Raw genomic sequence first — 25,413 nt, forward strand, 5'->3', positions numbered from 1 at the left:
GTTTATGAGTCAGCCTGCAAGTTACTTCACTACATGCACAGATCATTGTATGTGTGGTGTTTTTTTTTTTTAAAAAAAAGCATTTATTCAATTGATCTTAATGGAGATGAGTCATAAGCAAGGAAGTTTACCAAAGCCTGGCAAGCCCAAATTGTTTGGTTCTAGGCTTACATCTAGCACTGTAGCTAGAAAGTGATTTAAAGAGTCACTGAAATACGTATGACTGCCTGGAATCTTCAATTGGCCAAGAATGTAACAAGATGGGCAATGATGCCCATCGACTTCATGGAATGCCAGTTTGCTTCCAGATGTGATTCAAAGTGCTGGTTATGATCTATAAATACACACACACACACACACACACACAGAGAGAGAGAGAGAGAGAGAGAGAGAGAGAGAGAGAGAGAGAGAGAGAGAGAGAGAGAGAGTGTTTTACAATTGCTTTTAACCTTGTAAGCTGCCCAGAGTCACTTGCAGTGAGAGGGGTGGCAAAGAAAATCAATCAATCGATCGATTGATCAAATGTTTTCTATTGGGGATTCCTGTTTTAATACTGTGAGACACCAGAGTTGTTGAAGTCAGATGAAGTCAAACTGAAATGAGGGAAGAGAAGGGAAGAGATTTTGTACACTTCCAGGAGAGGATGCAAATATAGATAACACCATCCTTCTAGATTATTGACTGTCAGATATTAAATGCATTAACTCAATAAGGGGAGAGGGGAGAGAAAGAAGCTGGGAAGATCCAAGGGTGGTTAGACATCCTGCCAATGTCCATACCTTTAAACGCAGCATATCCAACTACCTTCCCCCCACCCCCAACTCTGAGCTTTTCTATTATTTGCTAGCTTTAATCAATTGATGACTTTATGTCAAGCATGCCATTATGAGAATTAAGCAAATGAAAATGCAGGGAAGTTGGCAGGCAGCCAACAGACAATATGAAGCAGTTTTTAAGAAAAGATTGGACAACCATTTGTCTGAAATGGTATCGGGTTTGGACTAGATGACCTCTAAAGTCCCTTGCAACTCTGTTATTCTGTTAAAAGGGGAAAGATGAGACACCAGTCATGTCCTACCTCCCTGTAAGACCTCCTCCAAACTTTGACTTGGCTGAAACTCAGAATCAACAAGATCTGCCAGGTTTTGAATTTCTCAAACCACTCCCCACCTGGAAAATCACAAATTCTGAGATTCAATGTATGAATTCATTTTCCAATTCATCCATATCTCCAATGACTTTCCCTATTGACAGATGTAGAAAAGATTCTGCTGGATAATGACCAAATGACAGGGTACAGATCAGCTGCTGCTTGCCCAAAGCCAACATGGATCATGTATTCAAGACCACAAAGCCCATATTTGTTCTCTGATTTCTAGGTTACTCCATTGGTTAACTATGACAAAGGCCTGAAGAAGTCAACTGCCCTGATACAGAATTTATGCAAGGCAAGACAATTTGAAAACTGGAGTCTGTCATTCACCTAAATGTAATCTAATCATCCACTGCTATCCTGGATCAGAACGCAATGAAAGCAGCTGTTACAACAGGCAAGTTGAGTTATTGTTCCCTAAACTGGGCTCCTCTGGGGGAGTTGTGCTGTTGTTTGGTATTGTTAAATTAATGCAAAAGGTTTCCCATAGTGTGTTAGATTTCCCCTCTACTGCAGCAAAACTGACAAGGGCCACATGTTTGGGGAGAAGCAACATTGGGAAAAAATTGACACTGCTTGACACACTGTGTGTGGAGGGTCATCGTTAAACAAGACACTTGGGAGCCAGAGCTGGCAGGAAAATCCGGCTATTTTGTTCTCTCCTTAGACACAAACTCCCCCCCACCTCCAGCTCTCTCTGACAAACAGCAGCCCTCTTCATCTAATTGGTTTCGGAGCACAACCCTTCCTATCTGCCAAATGAAGTGAATGTAAGAAATACCAGATACCAAAATAATGAATTATCTACTAAGTGTCTTGTTTGTTTGACCGTTTAATTTCAGAATCGCTGATCTGTCCGTGCAGTTGAGAATTTGACTACAGCGCATAAGACTGGAAGCAGAGAAGTGAGCCAAAGTTTGAAACAACACAACCATATAGGCCCATCTTCAGTAATGCAATCAGGCAGTCAGCAAAGTGTATGTTAGTTGGGATCACAAAAAGAGACTTTCATAAAGAAGTAAAACAATGCTGACAACAAAATGCAGCATTTTCACATGATAGGTTCACTTCTCCATATCCAAAATATAATTCAAAGACAAAGGCAACTTGGGGGTCAGGTTTTGGACTGTAATATCATGCCAAAGTGATAAAAAGCAATACTAAATGAATTGATAATCATGGAGAGTGTTTTAATGTTCACTCAAAACCTCTCAATTTCCTGTGAGTAAAGTGGGAATATTAAGATCACATTCAATCACTTGGCTTGATTTTATTACAATTACAGATAACAATTGTGAAGTCTTTCTTAGCACAATTTTGGTGCTAAAGGGAAGGGATAACCACAACAATCTTGTCCAATCAATCCATGGCAATTTAAGTTAATTAATAGACTACATAAATGCTTTTTTTTTGACAGCCAGAACACTATTTTTTCACTGATTCTCCCAATTCAGCTCTCTTGGATTACTTCTACAATGCTTGAACTAGAAACGTTACAGCTGAAGCAGATAAACATCTTTTCTTCCTATCAAAGATCTTCTACAAATCTCCTTCATTGTTTTCTATGGCAATGTTTCAAGGTAGAGGAAGGCATTATCTGAGTAGTGCATCGAAAGATAGAGCTGCATTTATTTTTCAGCATTAAAATACTTCTCTTCTGAAAGCTAAAATCTCAGACACCAGCTTTCAATTTTAAATGGATGTACTTTGTCCCTATTTCCCTTCAATCTAGCTGGGATCATAACGATAAACTTTAACATTTAATTTTGCTTGAGTTTTAGCTGATTACTGTAGTTGCACAATCTCTAAATACACAATTTATAGCTTAATAAACAAACTGTTTTTTGTTTGTGTGTTTTAAAGTATCTCAGCTTGCTGTGTAAACTCACCCGTCTCTCCCAAGAGAAACAGACCAAATAACTTTACCATTTGTATTTTCCAGGATTAAAAAAACAAACTCCACAGCATATTTTATACCCCCGATTCCACTGCACTCTGGATGATCCTAGCAAATAAACTATCATTGCATTTTCCTGAAGCCAGCACAGCAATACCTGTGAAAAAGCAATAACAATGTAACACCCAACCACCCCAAAAGTACTACACAGCAATGTAATATTTGATCTGCTTACACAGGATCTACAAATGCAGTAACAAGTTCTTAATTTAGTTTTCATGATTTAGTAATGTAGAGTTGTATTAGAATGAAATGCTGACAATTACTTAAAAACTGCAGATAAGCCATCCATATGTTGCTTGGTAGCTCTGAGACTTTATTGGGGTCTTACATTATTAAACTTCTTTTCCTTTGACAACTGATACTTCACAACATGGTTCATAAAAGCCTATAATTCATTACTAGGACCATATGTAGATATCATGATCCCAGATTTAGGATCCTAACATTCATATTTAAAAGGATGAAGCTTTTAAGAAACCAAAATATTATTCCTTGGGGACATGATTAATTAAGAAGCCTATTTTTTTAAAATCCCATTTATATCCTGCCCTTCTCCGAAGACTCAGGGCGGCTTACAATCTAAAAAGCACAAATCAATGTGCTTAGCAATAGCCTTCATTCATTTTTACAAAGTCAGCTTATTGCACCCAACAATCTGGGTCCTCATTTTACCTACCTCGGAAAGATGGAAGGCTGAGTCAACCTTGAGCCTGGTGGGAGTCGAACCTGCATTAATTGCAGGCAGTTGGTGTTACTTAAGGAGGCATTAGCCCACTGCTCCACCAAGGCTCTTCTGCAGTTTAAGTTCGGGAGCTCTATTTAAAGCCTTTAAAGGTATGACTTAACCGTACAATTTCTGCTGTCACAATTTTGTTGAAATGTGTTTGTAATATGTCTAATGTTAAGATGCGTTATTCAGGATCACAAGATGCTTTCTTAACAAAAATCGAGGTAACAAATAAAAAATTCCCCTCCTTTCCAATCAAAATTTGGAAACCAAGATTTGGAACTAGAACATGTGAGAGAAGGTTTACTTTGGCATAAAATTAAAATATTTGCAAAAGATTTCTATTTTTTTAAATGATATAAGTGTAAAGAAAACTTGGTTGCCACAGCAAATGGTGGTTGGAATAGCTGTGACTTTCAGGGAAGCAAATTAAGGCTGACCACCGAAAGAAAAACTATAACTGGGAAAACAGTTGTGAAAAATGGAATAAGACCACAAACATGTGTTTGTTTATATATCTGCCAGGGAATATTCTCCAAAAGGACTAGACCAGGACAGAATATTAAAATAATTGCATTAATAGCTACTAATTAAAATCAATTGACCTTTAAATAGGATAATGCTCTTACAAATTAAATAATCTACCATCCAGACCAGAATTTCGTAAACTTTATGCTCTCATCACCCCTTTCCACTTTTAGAAATTATGGGGGCCCTCAAAAGAGTTTTGGTTTGTATGGGTTATTTTTATTGATTTTTATGTATTAAAAATTAAAATCAATGCATTCATAGAATTATATATTGAATCAAGTAAAAATAACACTATTGAACCCATTAGAAGTTAGCATAAATATTTTTGTAACATAAAAAGTAATACTGAGAAGAGTGACAAGATTTTAAATGATTGCAAACATCATCAGTATCTGGCAAATAATTTTGATTTTGCAGAATCTTCGGAGGGGTCTTGGAGGCCCCAGGAGTTCTCAGACAACATTTTAAGAAATACTGAATCTGGACCAATTTTCTCTCATTCTTATAATGGAAACATACATATTACCCTACATTCTTCCAGCAGAAACAGTCAAAAGAGGGGCAGGGGAACCACATAGGTGGGATGGGCTATGAAAAACAGATCCTTTCCACTAGTGCAGTAAAAGAAAAAGGAGAGCAAAACTGGATGATGAAATAAAGGAAAATATTGTTGGACATGAAAGGAGAGGGAGGGAGGGAGGGATCTCAACAATTACAAAACGTGTTAAAATCAGAAGGGAAACTGTACCAAACATGCTACAGCTCATTTTCAGACTAATATTCAATGAGTTCTAGTTTTGCAGCAGAGATATTTGCAGTTTCCTGAAACTCTTCCTTTCCTTTGTCTTCAACACCACCTTTCTATTCTTAGATGCAAAGATAAGAGAACTGGATGGAGATGCGAACTTCATTACTAAACATGGGAGAAACTACAAAGGAGTAACTATGCAGAAAACGTAAAAGCATAGAATGTTGATCTATTATAGCGATTGATTTCTATCACTAAATTTTAGCAGGCAGATGAAGATTCAAACTGTGAGTTTAATATACTGTATACAAGAGGTGCTCGAGAAACAAATGCCTTGTAATGCAGTGAATATGTGCCAGATTCAGTTCCATCCCCTGCCTATTAGAGGGAATTGCCCTCAGAGTAATTCATTAGATCTGACCAATTGGCCTCAAAGCAATTCTTTAGATTTGAACAATGAACTCTTGCAAGCCATCAGTATCAACTGATATTAAACACCTCCATTCTACAGTGAGAGCAAAACTAAAGTCACAGGGAGAAGCTAAATAAAAAAGGAGAAAAATTAAACCTAGAAACGGCATGTAGGATATGTAATCTAACTCTAACCACTGAATCACATCCTCCCAATGCTCAACTGCAAGCATCTCTATGGTGACAGCACTAGCATAATCGAATAAGCATTAGTATTCCATGAAAACTCATGAAGGAGAAAGAGGAATTTAATCAAATTTATTAAAAAGAGCCTCTAAAAAGTAAAATGGCATGATAAAATATTTGAAACAGCTGAAGAACTAGTAGTCTAAACTGACAGCAATACTCTGTGCCACAGGAATGTTATACACACCAGCATTCCCCAGAATGGTATCCGCCAGATGTGTTACATGTCAAATCCTATAATTCTTAGCCTCCTCCGATGCTGTTTCAAGATTTGCCAGGGAAATTCCCCTGATACCACAGCTAGGTAAGCTAAGGGATTATGAACATGAAATCAGTAGTGTACAAAGCTGATTAATACCAGCAGCTGCAGGATATGCCTATTAGTCCTTAAAATATTACAGGACCAAGTATTTCCAGACATCCTCTGACACAGTCAAATTTCTGTATACCATTGAAGAAAGGCCCTCTTCTTTGCCAATGGAGAAAGACCCTCTTCTTTGCCAATCCAATACCCATCCCAAACATACCTTAAGGATTTTGGGATCTGAACAACGGCTATTGCCATTGCTTGCATGCATCCAGCTGCTTTCCGATACTGGGCAGTGTTGACGGAGGGAACATCGTTTTTCTGATACACACCAGCCGCACTCAAAACGTGGATCTGCCTTCAGGCACAGCCCACAGCTTTCTCGCAGAGCTGAGCACTTGTACAAGTGAGCTACAAAGGAAAGCATACACTCAAAGATAAATTGGTGCAAGGTAGAATTTGCTAAATAGGCTATGAGTAATTTTAGATTGTTTTAATTTCTAGTCCAACCCTCTGCCCAATGCAGTAGTTATCATACCATCTTGGACAAAATGGTTGTCCAATATTTTCTTGAAAACCTCAGACGATTGAGCACCCACAACTCTGGGAGGCAACCCCTCCACTGCTTAACAGTATGCACTGTCAGGAAATTTTTTCTTATTTCCAGGTTGCATCTCTCTCTGATGAGCTTCCAGCCATTGATTCTTGTCTTGCCCTCAGGTACTGTGGTGAATAAATCAACACCCTCTTCGCTGTGGCAGCCCTTCAAGTACTGGAAGACTGCTATCCTTTCTCCCCTTGTACTCTTCTTCGTTAAATGAAACATACCTAGGGGTCTTTAGCCATTCGTCATAAGATTTAGCCTCCAAAACACTTATCATATTTGTTGATCTTCTGTGCAGTCTTGCTAGGCCCTCAGCATCTTCTTTTATGTTGTTATGAGCAAAACCGGACACAGTATTCCAAATGTGACCTCATTAGTGTGATATAGAGCGATACTGTTACTTCCCTTGATCTTGATACTATCCCTCTGTCAAAGCAATTAAGGACCATGTTGATTTTTTTGGCAGCTGCAACACACTGCTGAGTCATATTTAAGTGGTGATCCACTAGGGCACCTAGACCCATCTCATAGGCACTATTGTTCAGTCAGCTAATGCTTATCTCATACCAGTGCATATGGCTTTTCCTGCCTAAGTGCAAGACTCACCATTGAACTGCATCTTGTTGAATGGAGCCCAATGCTCAAGTATGTTAAGATCCTTCTGAACTTGAGACTATCGTCCAAAGTCATCTTTGCCATGTGCAAATTTTTGATGAGAGCCCCTTCAATCCCCTCACCTAGGACATTAATGAATGGCCTAGGTGCACTAGTAAAACAACTTGATCATGTTTTCCTGCTATATAGAATGTGCATCCCCTTCATGGATTACGGCCTTGTCGTGGTGAAGGGGCTTGCGTAATTCAATGAAGCTATGAGCTATGCCATGCAGGGCCACCCAAGACGGAAAGGTCATAGCAGAGAGTTCTGACAAAACGTGATCCACTGGAGAAGGAAATGGCAACCCACTCCAGTATCTTTGCCATGAAAACCCTATGGACAATAACAAAAGGCAAAATGATATGACGCTGGAAGATGAGCCCCTCAGGTCGGAAGGCATCCAATATGCTACTGGGGAAGAGCAGAGGGCTAGTACTAGTAGCACCAGAAAGAATGAAGCGACTGGGCCAAAGCCGAAAGGACACTCAGCTGTTGACGTGTCTGGTGGTGAAAGGAAAGTCCGATGCTGTAAAGATTTTTTTCTCCATAGGAACCTGGAATGTAAGATCCATGAATCAAGGAAAGCTGGACGTGGTCAAACAAGAGATGACAACACTGAACATCGACATCTTTAGCAAACTAAAATGGACAGGAATGGGTGAATTTAATTCAGATGACCATCAGGTATACTACTGCGGGCAAGAATCCCTCAGAAGAAATGGAGTAGCCTTCAGAGTCAATAAAAGAGTAGGAAAAACAATACGGGGATACAATCCTCAAAATGACAGAATGATCTCAGTTCGAATCCAAGGCAAACCATTCAATATCACAGTAGTCCAAGTCTATGCCCCAACCACCAATGCTGAAGAGGATGAAATTGACTGGTTCTATGAAGCCCTACAGCACCTTATAGAACTAACACCAAAAATGATGTCCTCATCATCATGGGGGATTGGAATGCTAAAGTAGGAAGTCAAAAGATAACCAGAATAACAGGCAAGTTTGGCCTTGGAGTACAAAATGAAGCAGGACACAGGCTGATAGAATTTTGTCAAAAGACTACGATGGTCACAGCAAACACTCTTTTCCAACAACTGAAGAGAAGGCTCTACACATGGACATCACCAGACGGTCAACACAGAAATCAGATTGACTATATGATCTGCAGCCAAAGATGGAGAAGCTCTATACAGTCATTAAAAACAAGACCAGGAGCTGACTGTGGCTCAGAGCATGAGCTTCTCATTGCAAAGTTTAGGCTTAAACTGAAGAAAGTAGGGGAAAACATTAGGCCACTCAGGTGTGAATATCATATCCCTGTTGAATATACAGTAGAGGTGACAAATAGATTTAAGGAATTATATCTGATAGACAGAGTGCCTGAAGAACTATGGAGAGAGGTTTGCAACATTGTAGAACAGGTAGCAACCAAAACCATCCCAAAGAAAAAGAAATGCAAGAAAGCAAAATGGCTGACTGAGGAAGCTTTGCAAATAGCTGAGGAAAGGTGGGAAGCGAAAGGCAACGGAGAAAAAGAAAGATTCGCCCAATTGAATGCAGAATTCCAGAGAATAGCTAGAAGAGATAAGAATGCCTTCTTAAATGAACAGTGCAAATAAATAGAAGAAAACAATAGAATAGGGAGGACCAGAGATCTTTTCAAGAAAATTGGAGAGATGAAGAGAACATTTAATGTTTGTATTTAGTATTTTATTCTGCCCTGTGAACCGCCCTGAGTCCTCAGGGAGAAGGGCGGTATAGAAATATTATTAAATTAAATTAAATTAATGCAAAAATGGGCATGATAAAGGACCAAAATGGCAGGGACCTAACAGAGGCGGAAGAGATTAAGAAGAGGTGGCAAAATTACACAGAAGAACTATACAAGAATGAGCTTAACGTCCCTGATAACCATGATGAGGTGGTCACTGACCTCGAGCCAGACATCCTAGAATGTGAAGTGAAGTGAGCCTTAGAAAAGCTGAGCAACAACAAAGCTAGTGGAGGTGACAGTATTCCAGCTCAGCTATTCAAAATCTTAAAAGACGATGCAGTAAAAGTGCTACACTCAATTTGCCAGCAAATTTGGAAAACTCAACAGTGGCCACAGGATTGGAAAAGATCAGTTTACATTCCAATTCCAAAGAAAGGCAGTGCCAAAGAATGTTCAAACTATCGCACCATTGCACGCATTTCTCATGCTAGTAAAGTTATGCTTAAAATCCTACAAGCTAGACTCCAGCAGTATGTAGATCGAGAACTACCAGAAGTACAGGCAGGATTTCGAAGAGGCAGAGGAACTAGAGATCAAATTGCCAACGTACGCTGGATCATGGAGAAAGTTAGAGAGTTCCAGAAAAATATCTACTTCTGCTTCATTGACTATGCTAAAGCCTTTGATTGTGTGGATCATAACAAACTGTGGCAAGTTCTTAAAGAGATGGGAGTACCAGACCATCTTATTTGTCTCTTGAGAAACCTATATGTGGGCCAAGAAGCAACAGTAAGAACTGGACACGGAACCACTGATTGGTTCAAAATTGGGAAAAGAGTCCGGCAAGGCTGTATACTGTTGCCCTGCCTATTTAACTTATATGCAGAGCACATCATGAGAAAGGCAGGGCTAGATGAATCAAAAGTTGGAATTAAGATTGACGGAAGAAATATCAACAACCTAAGATATGCAGATGATACCACTCTAATGGCAGAAAGTGAAGAAGAACTAAAGAGCCTCTTGTTGCGGGTGAAGAAGGAGAGTGCAAAAATTGGGTTGAAACTTAACATTAAGAAAACCAATATCATGGCATCCGGCCCTCTCAATTCCTGGTAAATAGATGGGGAAGAAATGGAGGTAGTGACAGATTTTATTTTCCTGGGCTCCAAGATCACTGCAGATGGGGACTGTAGCCAAGAAATTAAAAGATGCTTGCTCCTCAGGAGGAAAGCCATGACAAATCTAGACAGCACACTAAAAAGCAGAGACATCACCCTATCAACAAAAGTGTGTATAGTCAAGGCTATGGTCTTCCCAGTTGTAATGAACGGCAGTGAAAGTTGGACCATAAGAAAGGCTGAGTGCCAAAGAATTGAGGCCTTTGAACTATGGTGCTGGAGAAGACTCCCGCGAGTCCCTTGGACTGCAAGGCGATCAAACCGGTCAGTTCTAGAGGAGATCAACCCTGACTGCTCTTTAGAAGGCCAGATCCTGAAGCTAAGACTCAAATACTTTGGCCACCTAATGAGAAGGAAGGACTTACTGGAAAAGAGCCTAATGCTGGGAAAGATTGAGGGCAAGAGAAGAAGGGGATGACAGAGGATGAGGTGGCTGGATGAAGTCACTGAAGCAGTAGGTGTGAGCTTAAATGGACTCCAGAAGATCGTAGAGGACAGGAAGGCCTGGAGGAATGTTGTCCATATGGTCGTGCTGGGTCAGACACGACTTCGCAGCTAACAACAACAGGATGTGCATCTAGTTAACTGAATAACTTATAGCAGGGGTGTCAAACTCGCAATGTCATGTCACATGTCATGACATATCATGACTTGCCGGCAATGGGGTGGGCACAATTTTGGCATTATGCATCTGGCCCGTGGGCTGGCAGTTTGACACCCCTGACTTATAGCATTTCCAGACACACATTACATACAGAGAGAAATAATGCAGATAATAAGTTATAAAACCAGATCTTTCCAGACTGCCTCCTTTAACTTTGCAAACTGCTATGTGGCAGTTTGTTAATTCAAATATGGTCCCCAGCTGGCTGGTTCAAAGATTAAGTGTGGAGACAGTTTACTATGGAGAAATTTTGTTATAACTGAAGGTGTTTCTACATTCCCTATGTCAGCTTACCTTGGATGTTTTGGGGATTGTCAATTATGAAGTTTCCATTCCACACAACAGAAAGATTCACTGGGAGGTCACTGATGTCATTTCCTTCATAGAAATACTGCCAAAGAAGACACAACAGGGCACAGAATCTATTAGTCAACCTCAGACAAAAATAGCAGATACAAACCAAGAGGCAAATGAAAAGCCAGTGGAGGACATCACAATATTCTCACTAACTTCAAGTGTACCTACCTGGATCTTCCTCTGACAATTATGACCATGTCAAAAAAAGGCAGATTGGTCAGACATGAAGTCCCCCTAATAACCAGGGAATGACAACAAGAACAACACAATTTTCTTTATTTTTGTTCCCAGCTGCTTCCTTAGAATTCTGCAAGACAGAATGCACGTTGGGGAAAAGTCCAAACTGGGTACCAATCCAAATCATGTATATTTATATTTATATTTATTTGATTTATATACCGCCCTTCTCCCGAAGGACTCAGGGCAGTATTTATATTACTTTCCACTTTAACTTTTCCTTTGTCTACTTAGGCAAAGTTAAAACAGTTTGATTCTGGCTTTGTAGTATTCTTTACCACTAGAGAATGATTGGTAGGAATTGAGCAAATCTACTGGATGTCAAATCACAAGCATAATTTATTTGCGCTGTTCAGGCTAATGGTCCTCGGCACAAAATTGCATCACCTAATAAACTGGGTTGGTTTTTAAAATACACAAAGCCTGAAATGAAGTGATCTTCAGACCTATTCAAGTAATATACAAGCTATAAATGGGTGTTGTCACTGTATAAATTAATTAAAAGTACAAACTGAAGTTATTTTATTCTAATCATCATTCAGCGTTCCTCAGAATAAGACAACGGAGCAAGGAGCCTTTGTCTGAATAAATATTTAAACTGAGAAAGAGTCTAAAGCCTCCCAGCAACTGGAGATGTTACTTTTGTGTCTGTTGAGCTGGCAAATACTGTTCAGCTTCTTCTACAGCAGGAAAGAAAATGAAAACGCAACAGACTTAAGGAAGACGATCCCTCTAAGAAGGATGATTACAGAGGCACACAAATTGGGAATTGTATTTCCATCCTGCATCACCATGAGCCTTCATCCCATCTATCTCTGTGAAAAATAAACCTAACCCAATCTCTTGCTTCGGACAAACTTCTTGCAGCCTCATCAATATTCCTTTCACAGGGCCTGCGTGCATGTGGAGGCTTAATCGATACGAAGACAGGAAGGCAGTCGGAACCTTCCCTGACAGCTAATGACCTCCTTTGGCGAAAGATTCTCTGCTTTTCTCCGGAGAAAATGACAGGCGTGTCAGGAGAGATTAAATGAAAGATTCATAGCTTGCTGGAGTTGGTTAGAGAACTATGGATACTACAGGTGCAGCTTTCCCCCTACTCTGGAAACACCCCCTCCCTGCTCAGCCACAGCACTATACGAGCCACCAAGGCATAAGACAGCCAAAAAGATGAAGAAGGCATCAAGTATCTTCCCCAACCCCTATCCTTCCTTCCAAGTCTCACTTTTCTTTCCCTTTTCCTCTTCAACTTCCCTGGAAATCCAATTTGTCTTAATTTGTTTTTTTTTTGGGGGGGGAATAGCTACAAAACCTACAGAATACAAGTGAACTGTCATGCATATAGAATGAGAAACAAAACACACAACAGAAACACTGATTTCCTGAGAGCCAGAAACAACACAGCATCACAATATGAGGCACATACTATAGAAATATAGCTCACAAGCCTTATCCATACAGTAAGGGTTAGTCACATAGCAGCCATGGGCATGGAGCACACGCTTACCCACTAGAATGATGTTCATGTTTTCCCGTATTAAATAACAATGGCTAAGCTCTCTATGAGGGTAGTTCTTAGTTTATGATGATAATTGGGACTGGGATTGCCACTGCTCAGGATTACAGTTTTCATGTGACCCCATTGTTTAGTGACGATAATTCTGTCAGACCTGGTTGTTGTCATTAAGCAAGAGCTGAGGAGATAGTGAAGCAACTACCTCATGTGATCGCAACTTGTAACTCCTGACATTTCCCTGTTATCTTCGTTTTGAGAAGCTAGCAAACTGGGATCATGTGTCTATGTCTCACTGTGATATTATAATCATGAAGCAGGCACCAAATGCCTAGATTATAATCACATAACTTCACAGATGCCGCAACAGCCAGAACTCTGAGGACTCATCGCAAGTCTCTCTTGTTCAGTGCCATTGCAAGACTCGTCACTGAACAAATGGTTGTAACCCGAGGACTATGCGGAGAGATTTTGATCTTGTTCTGAAAAATAGATTAAAACTGCTGAAATTTAAGATCTTGACATTTGTTAAGATATTGTTGGAGAGAGAGGAATCATCAAATGGGGAATTAGTCTGGAATTCCAATGTGGGCATAAGAAGAGGAAGTCTGACTTCCTTTGAATGCTATTGAACTTTATCTAGTCTGATCCAGGGGCAAACTGCCAATTTGAGAAGATTCCTTTTATTGCTTAATAAAATAAAATAGTTAATTAAAGTCTTCACATGTGGATCTGATTGTTTGTGCTTGATAGATACTGGCCCATTATATGAGCTTCTTCAATGGCACCTGAGCCTGAAAAATTTATCAGCTCCTGACCTATGATATTAATGATACAAAATAATCTTTAATTAAATTCAGCTGTTTAAAACCTGTTTTACCTATTTAGCATTCTTCACATATATATGACCTGAGTCACTGAATACTATATCTGAAGAGCACCAGTTTGAGGAAGGCTTGCCTAAAGTGCAGAATATGATATTAAATTGTTTTAAAATTAAAATAAAATAAAATATTACATTCAACCATTAAGGCATTTCAACCAAGTATCCCATCTGGGGGTTGATGTTTTTATGTGAACTATTATTATATTTTCATGGAGAACATCTATTTGGTTGCCAGGAGTCCACAACTTGATAGCACATTTAATCAATCTATCTATCTATCATTTATTCATTCATTTTATTTCTCTTCCATAAAGGCCTTTCCTAGAATAATCCTTCAGCCAGGCACTGTCCAGGTTAACTGCTGAAGGTTACCTGGATAACATCAATTTGGAAAGGCTGATCTGTTAATATCTACCCCAAAGAATAGAATATAGAACTCTAAATACTGACGGTATAATCACAAGTTCAGATAACTGAAGGGAAGCTAATAGAAGCTCGCGTCAGTAATATCTTTATGCAATACAATATATAAACTACTTAAAGATCAGTAGAGGCTTGAAAATAATTGATGTTTGCATAATGTGGCACATGCAGTTGTGTAAGTATGCGTGATTGTGTTTGTGTATATTCATGTCCCATTCTTTTCTGGTTGTGTTAGACTAATTGGAAACAGGCTGAAGAAGCTGTCGATAAGAGTAACTCAAAAAAGGTCACGTATATTTACATAAAGGAAAAGCACCCATCATTTGGAAAGAGAAAAGTGTTTTGGGAGGGTGGCAGAGAAGAATTTAGCTGTGACGAGCAGCGTGGCAGAATAAGTGAAATTGGCATTTTCAATTTGTACTCTGACATGTCTCATTTGGGGCCCTGGCATCTCAGAAAGGCATACAGCCTGCAGCTGTCCGAAACACTTATTTGCATTTCTCTGCCCTGGATCTTTTTGGAAATGAATTCCTTTTGAATAGGGTACAAAGTGGGAACTGGCGGATTATTAACTCTTTAGAAACCCAAGCTGACAAAAACAGTTTACACAGAAGAGACAGATACGTGCATTTTTCTTTGTTTCACATAACATGACCCTTTCTATCTGACAAACATTTTTTGGGTGGTAATTATTAAGACTTTTGGTGATCTTGTGCAACATATGACATATACATCAAGGACGTAGGCAAGTTGAGGGTTCATGTTCATGAATAATCAACTTCATTGTAATACCTGTTATGACATTAAGGTGTACTGTGCAGTACATCTCTTTGACTCCTCTTGCTTTAAGATAAGATATCTTCCCTCCTTCCTTCCTTCCTTCCTTCCTTCCTTCCTTCCTTCCTTCCTTCCTTCCTTCCTTCCTTCCTTCCTTCCTTCCTCCCCTCCCTCCCTCCCCCACCCTTTCCTTTCCTTCCCTTTCTCCCAAGGGCAATCTCAGCAGCACACATTACATAGTTTGAAAAGATACATTCTTGAACTCAACAATTGGTCTGCTTGGCTAAAGGACTACTTTTCCAAGTGCAGTATACCGGAGTCAGTTCTATAAACCACCAGCTCTAGCCAGCAATGGTACAATGCAGACTTAGAATTAATTTACTACCTCATATGCTGGAGAAGGTGCTTGAAGCTAATGAATTCAACATCTTCAATGCAGTGAAGAACAAAGGGTACATTAGACAGCTAAAAGCATGCCATGCATGTTCTTACATAATTAAGAAGGCACTGAATGTGATTTCTCTCTTTTAATGCTACATTGGGCCAAAAGGGTGGATGGGCACATCTGGGGAAAAAACCAAGAACCAGGAATTTGTTTGCTTCTACAGTTGCCAGTGTCTCTAAAATTCATCTAGAACAGACATGTCAAACACAAGGCCCGGGGCCCAGATCCGGCCCGCCAAGTGGTTTCATGTGGCCCGCGAAGCCATCCTGGAAACAGTGAGGGAACGGCCCCCACTGCCTTGGCCCTGGCCCAGAGACCCTCCTTCTGCCAGAGACCCTCAGATCTGTCCCACTCCTGCCCAGGCCCCCATAGGCACCCTTGATGCCAACGATGTAGAGCTGGCCACGCCCACCCAGTAGGCCATATGCACTCTAGCCACGCCCACCCAGTAGGCCACGCCCACCCTGGCCATACCCACCCAGCCACTTGAGGGCAACCGCAATGCTGACGTGGCCCTCAATGAAATTGAGTTTGACACCCCTGATCTAGAAGAACAATCCAGAATGCTGGTCTTGCCAGTAACTGCTTAGAGTATTTCCAAACTCTGCATAAAGGAAAGGAATGGAAATGCATCCCAAGAGCTAGAGGGGAAGTTTAAAAGGTGGCTCTTTTGAAGTAAACAGGAAGGAAAGCAGCCAAAAAGTTTGAACTATGGCCAGGAGGCTGACAGCACATGCCTGAGTTAGAGTGCCAAAGCTGAGCATTTGTTTTTGTTTGTTTTTACTTTGTTTTATGTCAATTTTGTGTTTCACTATTATTCTTAACTGTATCTAGACTTATAAGTATCCTGACAACTTCTAACTATTTAGGACTGCAACTCAAAATGCATGCATTTGGAAGATAGTCTTCTGAAATCAACAGGGCTTATTTCCAAATAAACATGTGGGAGAAGATAATGAAGGTCAGTTTATTAAACAATCAGTTTGCTGATGTGTTACATTGCTTGTGGCTTTATGCCAATGTTGTTAACATCTCTCCATTCACATTTTTACAATTATACACTTCTGCAAATATATACGGCTGGCTTAACGGATGTAGCACGCAGCAACCTGAATTTGCTTGTTAGGCTCTCACAAAATTACACAATTTAATGTCAGTGCCAATTCCCCAAAAGACACAAACATGAAATAGCACTTGGGTACTAGTAAAAGTCAATTCCACTGTAACAATTGTCTTTGCTGTTGCTACAGCTTCTATAAAATTCTGAATTTCCTCAATAAATATATTTATATCTATACCTATGTCATTGCCTATTTAAATCATATCATATCATACCATACCATACCATACCATACCATACCATATCATATCAATCTATCTATCTATCTATCTATCTATCTATCTATCTATCTATCTATCTATCTATCTATCTATCTATCTATCTATCTATCTATCTATCTATCATCTATCCATCCATATGGCTCACACCCTCTGTTGGCTTTGTGTATGGTGCAGAAGACCTTAGGGTAAGATTAATGGACCCCTGTTGGAAGCGTTTTTGTCTATGTTTTTGAATAGAGCAACTAGATCCTATCTTGTTTTATTTTGTATTGTATTTGTATGGTTTATTATATTGTGAGCCATTCAGAGTCAGATGGCACCTAAATTGAATTAAATAAACTACCTGGGTAGGTAGATATCTTGCTGCGTTACTGGATGAGGTTTGCCTTTGTGTTGTTGTGTAGTTCTTCCTTCATTCCCTGCTGTAATGTATTCCTGATGCTTTGAAAGTGACAATTAGGAATAACTATAATTGAAATTATTATACATTTAATGCATATCCTGTCTAATGAATTTTGTTAGAGAGAGAATGTTTTATGTTTTATGTTTTATTTAATTTATATACCGCCCTTCTCCCTGGGGACTCAGGGCGGTTCACAGGGCATATAAATAAAAATACAATACTATACAAAAGTTAAAACAAAGATTAAATCAGTGCCCAATTAAAAAACAATAATACAGTCTAAAATGACAATTTAAAACCCAACTCCCCCATCAGGCCAGACCGGCCAATTCAAACAAATGGGTCTTCAGACCACGACGGAAAGTTCGGAGGTCCGATGCCGTCCGGAGCTCCACCGGCAGTTGGTTCCACAAAGCCGGGGCACCCACAGAGAAGGCTCTCCCCCTGGGGGCCGCCAGTCGGCATTCCCTGACCGGAGGCACCCTGAGGAGGCCCTCTCTGTGGGAACGCACAGGGCGGAGGGGAGTTGAAGCCGGCAGCAGGTGGTCCCCGAGGTACCCCGGACCCATGCCATGTAGGGACTTAAAGATCATAACTAAGACCTTGAACCTCACCCGGAAGACAACTGGTAACCAATGCAGCTCGCGGAGCAAAGGTGTAACATGGGAGTACCGGGAAACTCCCAAGACAACTCTCGCGGCCGCATTCTGTACCAGTTGGAGCCTCCGAGTGGTCTTCAAGGGAAGCCCCATGTAGAGAGCATTACAGTAGTCAAGGCGAGAGGTCACGAGCGCATGAGTGACCGTGCACAGGGCATCCCGGTCCAGATAGGGCCGCAACTGGCGCACCAGGCGAACCTGGGCAAAAGCCCCCCTAGTCACGGCCACTACATGATCTTCTAGGGTAAGCCGTGAATCTAGGAGGACTCCCAAGTTGCGAGCCCTATCCACGGGGGGTAAGAGCTCACCCCCCATAGAAAGAGATGGAACATTTTGAATGTCCCGGGATGCCGGAATGCACAGCCACTCAGTCTTGTCAGGGTTGAGCTGAAGTCTGTTCCTCCCCATCCAGACCCGAACCGCCTCCAGGCAACGGGACATCACAGCGAGGGCATCACTGGGGTGGTTTGGGGTCGAAAAGAAAAGTTGGGTATCATCGGCATATTGATGATACCCAACTCCAAAACCACGAATGATCTCACCCAGCGGTTTCATGTAGATGTTGAACAGGAGAGGCGAGAGAACCGACCCCTGAGGAACTCCACAAACGAGAGACCTCGGGGTCGATCTCTGCCCCCCTGCCAACACCGACTGCGAACGTCCCAGGAGATAGGAGGAGAACCACTGAAGAACCGTGCCTCCCACTCCCAATCCCCTGAGACGCCGCAGCAAGATACCATGGTCGATGGTATCGAAAGCCGCCGAGAGGTCTAATAGGACTAGGACAGAGGAATATCCCCTGTCCCGAGCCCTCCAGAGATCATTCACCAGAGCGACCAATGCCGTCTCCGTGCTGTACCCGGGCCTGAAACCCGATTGGTAGGGGTCCAGATAATCCGCTTCATCCAGGACCAGAGGGAGCTGATGCGCCACCACACTCTCAACAACCTTCGCAAGAAAGCGAAGGTTGGAGACCGGACGAAAGTTGTTCAATACAGCTGGGTCCAAGGCAGGCTTCTTGAGGAGAGGTCTCACCACCGCCTCCTTCAAGACGGTGGGGAAATAACCCTCACTCAAAGAAGCAGATATAACCGCCTGGAGCCAGCCTCGTGTCCTCTCCCTAGCTGCATAAACCAGCCAGGAAGGGCACGGGTCCAACAAACATGTGGAGGAGCTCAGCCTCCCCATAATCCTGTCCACTTCATCAGGGGTCACAGAATCAAACTCTTCCCAGATAACATTGACAAGACCGTCCGTGTCCTGATCGCCTGACTCTGCCCAGCTGGAGTCCAAACCGGTCCGAATCCGAGCGATTTTATCCGACAGATGTTGACTAAATTCCTCGGCACGACCCTGCAAGGGATCCTCCCTCACCTCCTGATTAAGAAGTGAGCGAGTCACCCTAAACAGGGCGGCCGGGCGATTATCTGCGGACGCAATGATGGTAGAGAAGTAATTACACCTCGCCACCCTCATCGCTGCGAGATAAGACCTAATATAGGTTCTTAACCGCAACCGGTCGGGTTCGGATCGGCTCGACCTCCAACAGCTCTCTAGGCCCCGTTTCCGACGCTTCATCTCCCGGAGCTCCGCGGAGAACCATGGAGCTCGCTGCAGGCCAGGTCCGCATGCTCACCCTCAACTAAATCCCTAACGAGGGGAGCTTTGTTAACCACGGACCTGGCATTCAGATACACCAGCCGGAGCTCAGGAGGCTGCACATCCTCGCTCCCGGAACCTCGGGGGAGAAGCAGAGGGTCGGAGCGCCTCACCGCTTGCAAGTAGCGGAGATGGCCCTCCCGGTAGCGATACGGCCCCCTGTCTATCCGCCTGCTGCTACAATTAATAGATATAATCTAAAGTAACATTCCCCTTCATGGATTACTGCCTTGTCGTGGCGAAGGGGCTTGCGTAATTCAATGAAGCTATGAGCTATGCCGTGCAGGGCCACCCAAGACGGACAGGTCATAGCAGAGAGTTCTGACAAAACGTGATCCACTGGAGAAGGAAATGGCAACCCACTCCAGTATCTTTGCCATGAAAACCCTATGGACAGTACCAAAAGGCAAAACGATATGACGCTGGAAGATGAGCCCCTCAGGTCGGAAAGCATCCAATATGCTACTGGGGAAGAGCAGAGGGCTAGTACTAGTAGCGCCAGAAAGAATGAAGCGACTGGGCCAAAGCCGAAAGGACGCTCAGCTGTGGATATGTCTGGTGGTGAAAGGAAAGTCCGATGCTCTAAAGATTTTTTCTCCATAGGAACCTGGAATGTAAGATCCATGAATCAAGGCAAGCTGGACGTGGTCAAACAAGAGATGACAAGACTGAACATCGACATCTTAGGTATCAGCGAACTAAAATGGACAGGAATGGGTGAATTTAATTCAGATGACCATCAGGTATACTACTGCGGGCAAGAATCCCTCAGAAGAAGTGGAGTAGCCTTCATAGTCAATAAAAGAGTAGGAAAAGCAATACTGGGATACAATCCTCAAAATGACAGAATGATCTCAGTTTGAATCCAAGGCAAACCATTCAATATCACAGTAGTCCAAGTCTATGCCCCAACCACCGGTGCTGAAGAGGATGAAATTGACCAGTTCTATGAAGCCCTACAGCACCTTATAGAACTAACACCAAAAAATGATGTCCTTATCATCATGGGGGATTGGAATGCTAAAGTAGGAAGCCAAAAGATAACCGGAATAACAGGCAAGTTTGGACTTGGAGTACAAAATGAAGCAGGGCACAGGCTGATAGAATTTTGTCAAGAGAATACGATGGTCATAGCAAACACTCTTTTCCAACAACCCAAGAGACGGCTCTACACATGGACATCACCAGACGGTCAACACAGAAATCAGATTGACTATATGCTCTGCAGCCAAAGATGGAGAAGCTCTATACAGTCAGTAAAAACAAGACCAGGAGCTGACTGTGGCTCAGACCATGAGCTTCTTGTTGCAAAGTTTAGGCTTAAACTGAAGAAAGTAGGGAAAAGCACCAGGCCAGTCAGGTATGAATTAAATCATATCTCCGTTGAATATACAGTAGAGGTGACAAATAGATTTAAGGAATTAGATCTGATAGACAGGGTGCCTGAAGAACTATGGACAGAGGTTCGCAACATTGTACAAGAGGTAGCAACCAAAACCATCCCAAAGAAAAAGAAATGCAAGAAAGCAAAATGGCTGTCTGAGGAAGCTTTCCAAATAGCTGAGGAAAGGAGGGAAGCGAAAGGCAAGGGAGAAAAAGAAAGATACGCCGAATTGAATGGAGAATTCCAGAGAATAGCTAGAAGAGATAAGAATGTCTTCTTAAATGAACAGTGCAAAGAAATAGAAGAAAACAATAGAATAGGGAGGACCAGAGATCTTTTCAAGAAAATTGGAGAGATGAAGGGAACGTTCAATGCAAAAATGGGCATGATAAAGGACCAAAATGGCAGGGACCTAACAGAGGCAAAAGAGATTAAGAAGAGATGGCAAAATTACACAGAAGAACTATACAAGAATGAGCTTAACGTCCCTGATAATCACAATGAGGTGGTCACTGACCTCGAGCCAGACATCCTAGAATGTGAAGTGAAGTGGGCCTTAGAAAAGCTGAGCAACAACAAAGCTAGTGGAGGTGACAGTATTCCAGCTGAGCTATTCAAAATCTTAAAAGACGATGCAGTAAAAGTGCTACACTCAATTTGCCAGCAAATTTGGAAAACTCAACAGTGGCCACAGGATTGGAAACGATCAGTTTACATTCGAATTCCAAATAAAGGCAGTGCCAAAGAATGTTCAAACTATCACACCATTGCACTCATTTCTCATGCTAGTAAAGTTATGCTTAAAATCCTACAAGCTAGACTCCAGCAGTATGTGGATCGAGAACTACCAGAAGTACAGGCAGGATTTCGAAGAGGCAGAGGAACTAGAGATCAAATAGCCAACATACGCTGGATCATGGAGAAAGCTAGAGAGTTCCAGAAAAACATCTACTTCTGCTTCATTGACTATGCTAAAGCCTTTGATTGTGTGGATCATAACAAACTGTGGCAAGTTCTTAAAGAGATGGGAGTACCAGAACATCTTATTTGTCTCTTGAGAAACCTATATGCGGGCCAAGAAGCAACAGTGAGAACTGGACACGGAACCACTGATTGGTTCCAAATTGGGAAAGGTGTCCGGCAAGGCTGTATACTGTCGCCTTGCCTATTTAACTTATATGCAGAGCACATCATGAGAAAGGCAGGGCTAGAGGAGTCAAAAGTTGGAATTAAGATTGCTGGAAGAAATATCAACAACCTAAGATATGCAGAAGATACCACTCTAATGGCAGAAAGTGAAGAGGAACTGAAGAGTCTCTTGTTGCGAGTGAAGAAGGAGAGTGCAAAAGTTGGGTTGAAACTAAACATTAAGAAAACCAAGATCATGGCATCTGGCCCTCTCAATTCCTGGCAAATAGATGGGGAAGAAATGGAGGTAGTGACAGATTTTATTTTCCTGGGCTCCAAGATCACTGCAGATGGGGACTGTAGTCAAGAAATTAAAAGACGCTTGCTCCTCGGGAAGAAAGCCATGGCAAATCTAGACAGCACACTAAAAAGCAGAGACATCATCCTGTCAACAAAAGTGCGTATAGTCAAGGCTATGGTCTTCCCAGTTGCAATGTATGGCAGTGAAAGTTGGACCATAAGAAAGTCTGAGCGCAAAAGAATTGAGGCCTTTGAACTCTGGTGCTGGAGAAGACTCCTGCGAGTCCCTTGGACTGCAAGGCGATCAAACCGGTCAGTCCTAGAGGAGATCAACCCTGACTGCTCTTTAGAAGGCCAGATCCTGAAGCTAAAACTCAAATACTTTGGCCACCTAATGAGGAGGAAGGACTCACTGGAGAAGAGCCTAATGCTGGGAAAGATTGAGGGCAATAGAAGAAGGGGACGACAGAGAATGAGGTGGCTGGATGGAGTCATTGAAGCAGTAGGCGTGAGCTTAAATGGACTCCAGAAAATGGTAGAGGACAGGAAAGCCTGGAGGAACATTGTCCATAGGGTCGCGATGGGTCGGACACGACTTCGCAACTAACAACAACAACAACAACAACAAAGTAACATTAAAACAAGCATTAAACTATTTCACCATTCAAAAAAAGACCTGTTTTTACAGATTTTCTTAGCACCAAGAAAGCTGGGCCAAACACAAAACTCCAAAGGAACAATGTAGGAAAAACTCCCTCTCCACTGAAGTACAAAGCTTTGATACCTGAAAGATTTCCAAAAACCTAACAGTTAGAGAAGTTCCTAATAGATGAGCCAAATAGTCAGATCCTATTTATGACTTAAACGTCAATATCAACACATTATATACCATAACTGTAGATGTTTCACATAAGTTTCATAGGAGCACTTTCCTTTGTGCTGCATTTTAAACCAACTGAAAGTTCTGAACATTTTTCAAAGGTAGTACTACATACAGTGTGTTGCAGTAGTCAAGACAGAAGATAAGAAAAGAAAAGCAGCAACTAACTGTTGCCAAAGCCAATTGGCTAAGGAAGGGAGACTGCTGAGACTTTTGGCATTTTTCTGCAAAAGCATGCCTGAGAAATCCAGTGATGGGAAGTGATTTAAGGAACACTTTTCAACTGTGAATCAGCTCTTTCAGCCAAAAGAGGCTGACCTTAGCATCCCAAACCAATAACCTATTTATTAACAGCACTTTTATTTTCTGTAAATTTGTTCTTTATTGTGTGCTTTATTTTTAACATAGGGCACATTCAGCACAATAGAAGCATTATTGGTGACTTCCCACTCCAAAACCCAAGATGACCTCCCACAGAGGTGTCTCATATACAGGGAGTGCAGAATTATTAGGCAAGTTGTATTTTTGAGGATTAATTTTATTATTGAACAACAACCATGTTCTCAATGAACCCAAAAAACTCATTAATATCAAAGCTGAATATTTTTGGAAGTAGTTTTTAGTTTGTTTTTAGTTATAGCTATTTTAGGGGGATATCTGTGTGTGCAGGTGACTATTACTGTGCATAATTATTAGGCAACTTAACAAAAAACAAATATATACCCATTTCAATTATTTATTTTTACCAGTGAAACCAATATAACATCTCAACATTCACAAATATACATTTCTGACATTCAAAAACATAACAAAAACAAATCAGTGACCAATATAGCCACCTTTCTTTGCAAGGACACTCAAAAGCCTGCCATCCATGGATTCTGTCAGTGTTTTGATCTGTTCACCATCAACATTGCGTGCAGCAGCAACCACAGCCTCCCAGACACTGTTCAGAGAGGTGTACTGTTTTCCCTCCTTGTAAATCTCACATTTGATGATGGACCACAGGTTCTCAATGGGGTTCAGATCAGGTGAACAAGGAGGCCATGTCATTAGATTTCCTTCTTTTATACCCTTTCTTGCCAGCCACGCTGTGGAGTACTTGGACGCGTGTGATGGAGCATTGTCCTGCATGAAAATCATGTTTTTCTTGAAGGATGCAGACTTCTTCCTGTACCACTGCTTGAAGAAGGTGTCTTCCAGAAACTGGCAGTAGGACTGGGAGTTGAGCTTGACTCCATACTCAACCCGAAAAGGCCCCACAAGTTCATCTTTGATGATACCAGCCCAAACCAGTACTCCACCTCCACCTTGCTGGCGTCTGAGTCGGACTGGAGCTCTCTGCCCTTTACCAATCCAGCCACGGGCCCATCCATCTGGCCCATCAAGACTCACTCTCATTTCGACTTCCGGTGGTTCCGCGGCGCCGGAGACAGCCTTCCCGGGCTGCCCGCGGCTCAGCTGTGTGATTTTTCGCCCGAAACAGCGCCGATCAGCTGTTCGGGCGAATCTGAAGCCCCCTCCTCGGGAGAAGAGGAGGGGGTGAGCCCCCAGGTAGGGGTCGAGTTCTCCGGGGCCGCCTGAGCTTGGAGCTTGGGCGGCTGAAGGATTGAACTCCCCCGTAGCCTGGGCTGCTCCCAGCTGGCTAGCGTCTCTGCTCCGGACTTTATGGAGCAGAGCCAGGCGTCTGCGACCATCCCTGCTTGAAGGAGAGACTATGAAAGGAAAAGAGCAGGCAGAGCAGTACAAGAGGGAAAGATGAAGAGATGAAGAGGATTATTTTATTTTACTCTCAAGCTTGATGGACTTTGCTTTAAACTTAAAGTGAAAGTGCGTCACAATTGTAAGTAAAAGATGGCGGCTAAACCTCCCCCTAGAACTTTTCGGAGTGCTGGAAATTCTCCGGTGCAACAACAATCATTACTGCAGGCGTTGCATTCTCCTGATGTATTGACATCGAAGGATCTTGAAAAACATACCCAGTTAATTTTGGAGTCAATGGGTGTTAAATTTGCACAGATGGAGGAGAAATTGGAGAAATTGGAGCAGAGAATGGAAGAAAGGATGGAGCAGAAACTTAGAGAGATGAAGGTAGACATTTTGTCCTTAGTGCATAAAGTA

General features: G+C 41.9%; 1 protein-coding gene across 1 annotated transcript in view; it reads right to left on the minus strand.

The window, feature by feature from the left end:
- PLXNA1 (plexin A1) overlaps window positions 1–25,413 on the minus strand; it is a 425,046-nt gene that overhangs the window by 83,190 nt on the left and 316,443 nt on the right. Inside the window, exons 11-12 of the mRNA XM_083351698.1 lie at window positions 11,195–11,291; window positions 6,304–6,494 (exon numbers count right to left, since the gene is read on the minus strand). Coding sequence (XP_083207824.1) covers window positions 6,304–6,494; window positions 11,195–11,291 — 288 coding nt within the window. The remainder of the gene's footprint in view (window positions 1–6,303; window positions 6,495–11,194; window positions 11,292–25,413) is intronic.

This window comes from Vipera ursinii, assembly GCF_947247035.1.
Source record: "Vipera ursinii genome assembly, chromosome: 2".
In the NCBI taxonomy this organism is placed as follows: domain Eukaryota; kingdom Metazoa; phylum Chordata; class Lepidosauria; order Squamata; family Viperidae; genus Vipera; species Vipera ursinii.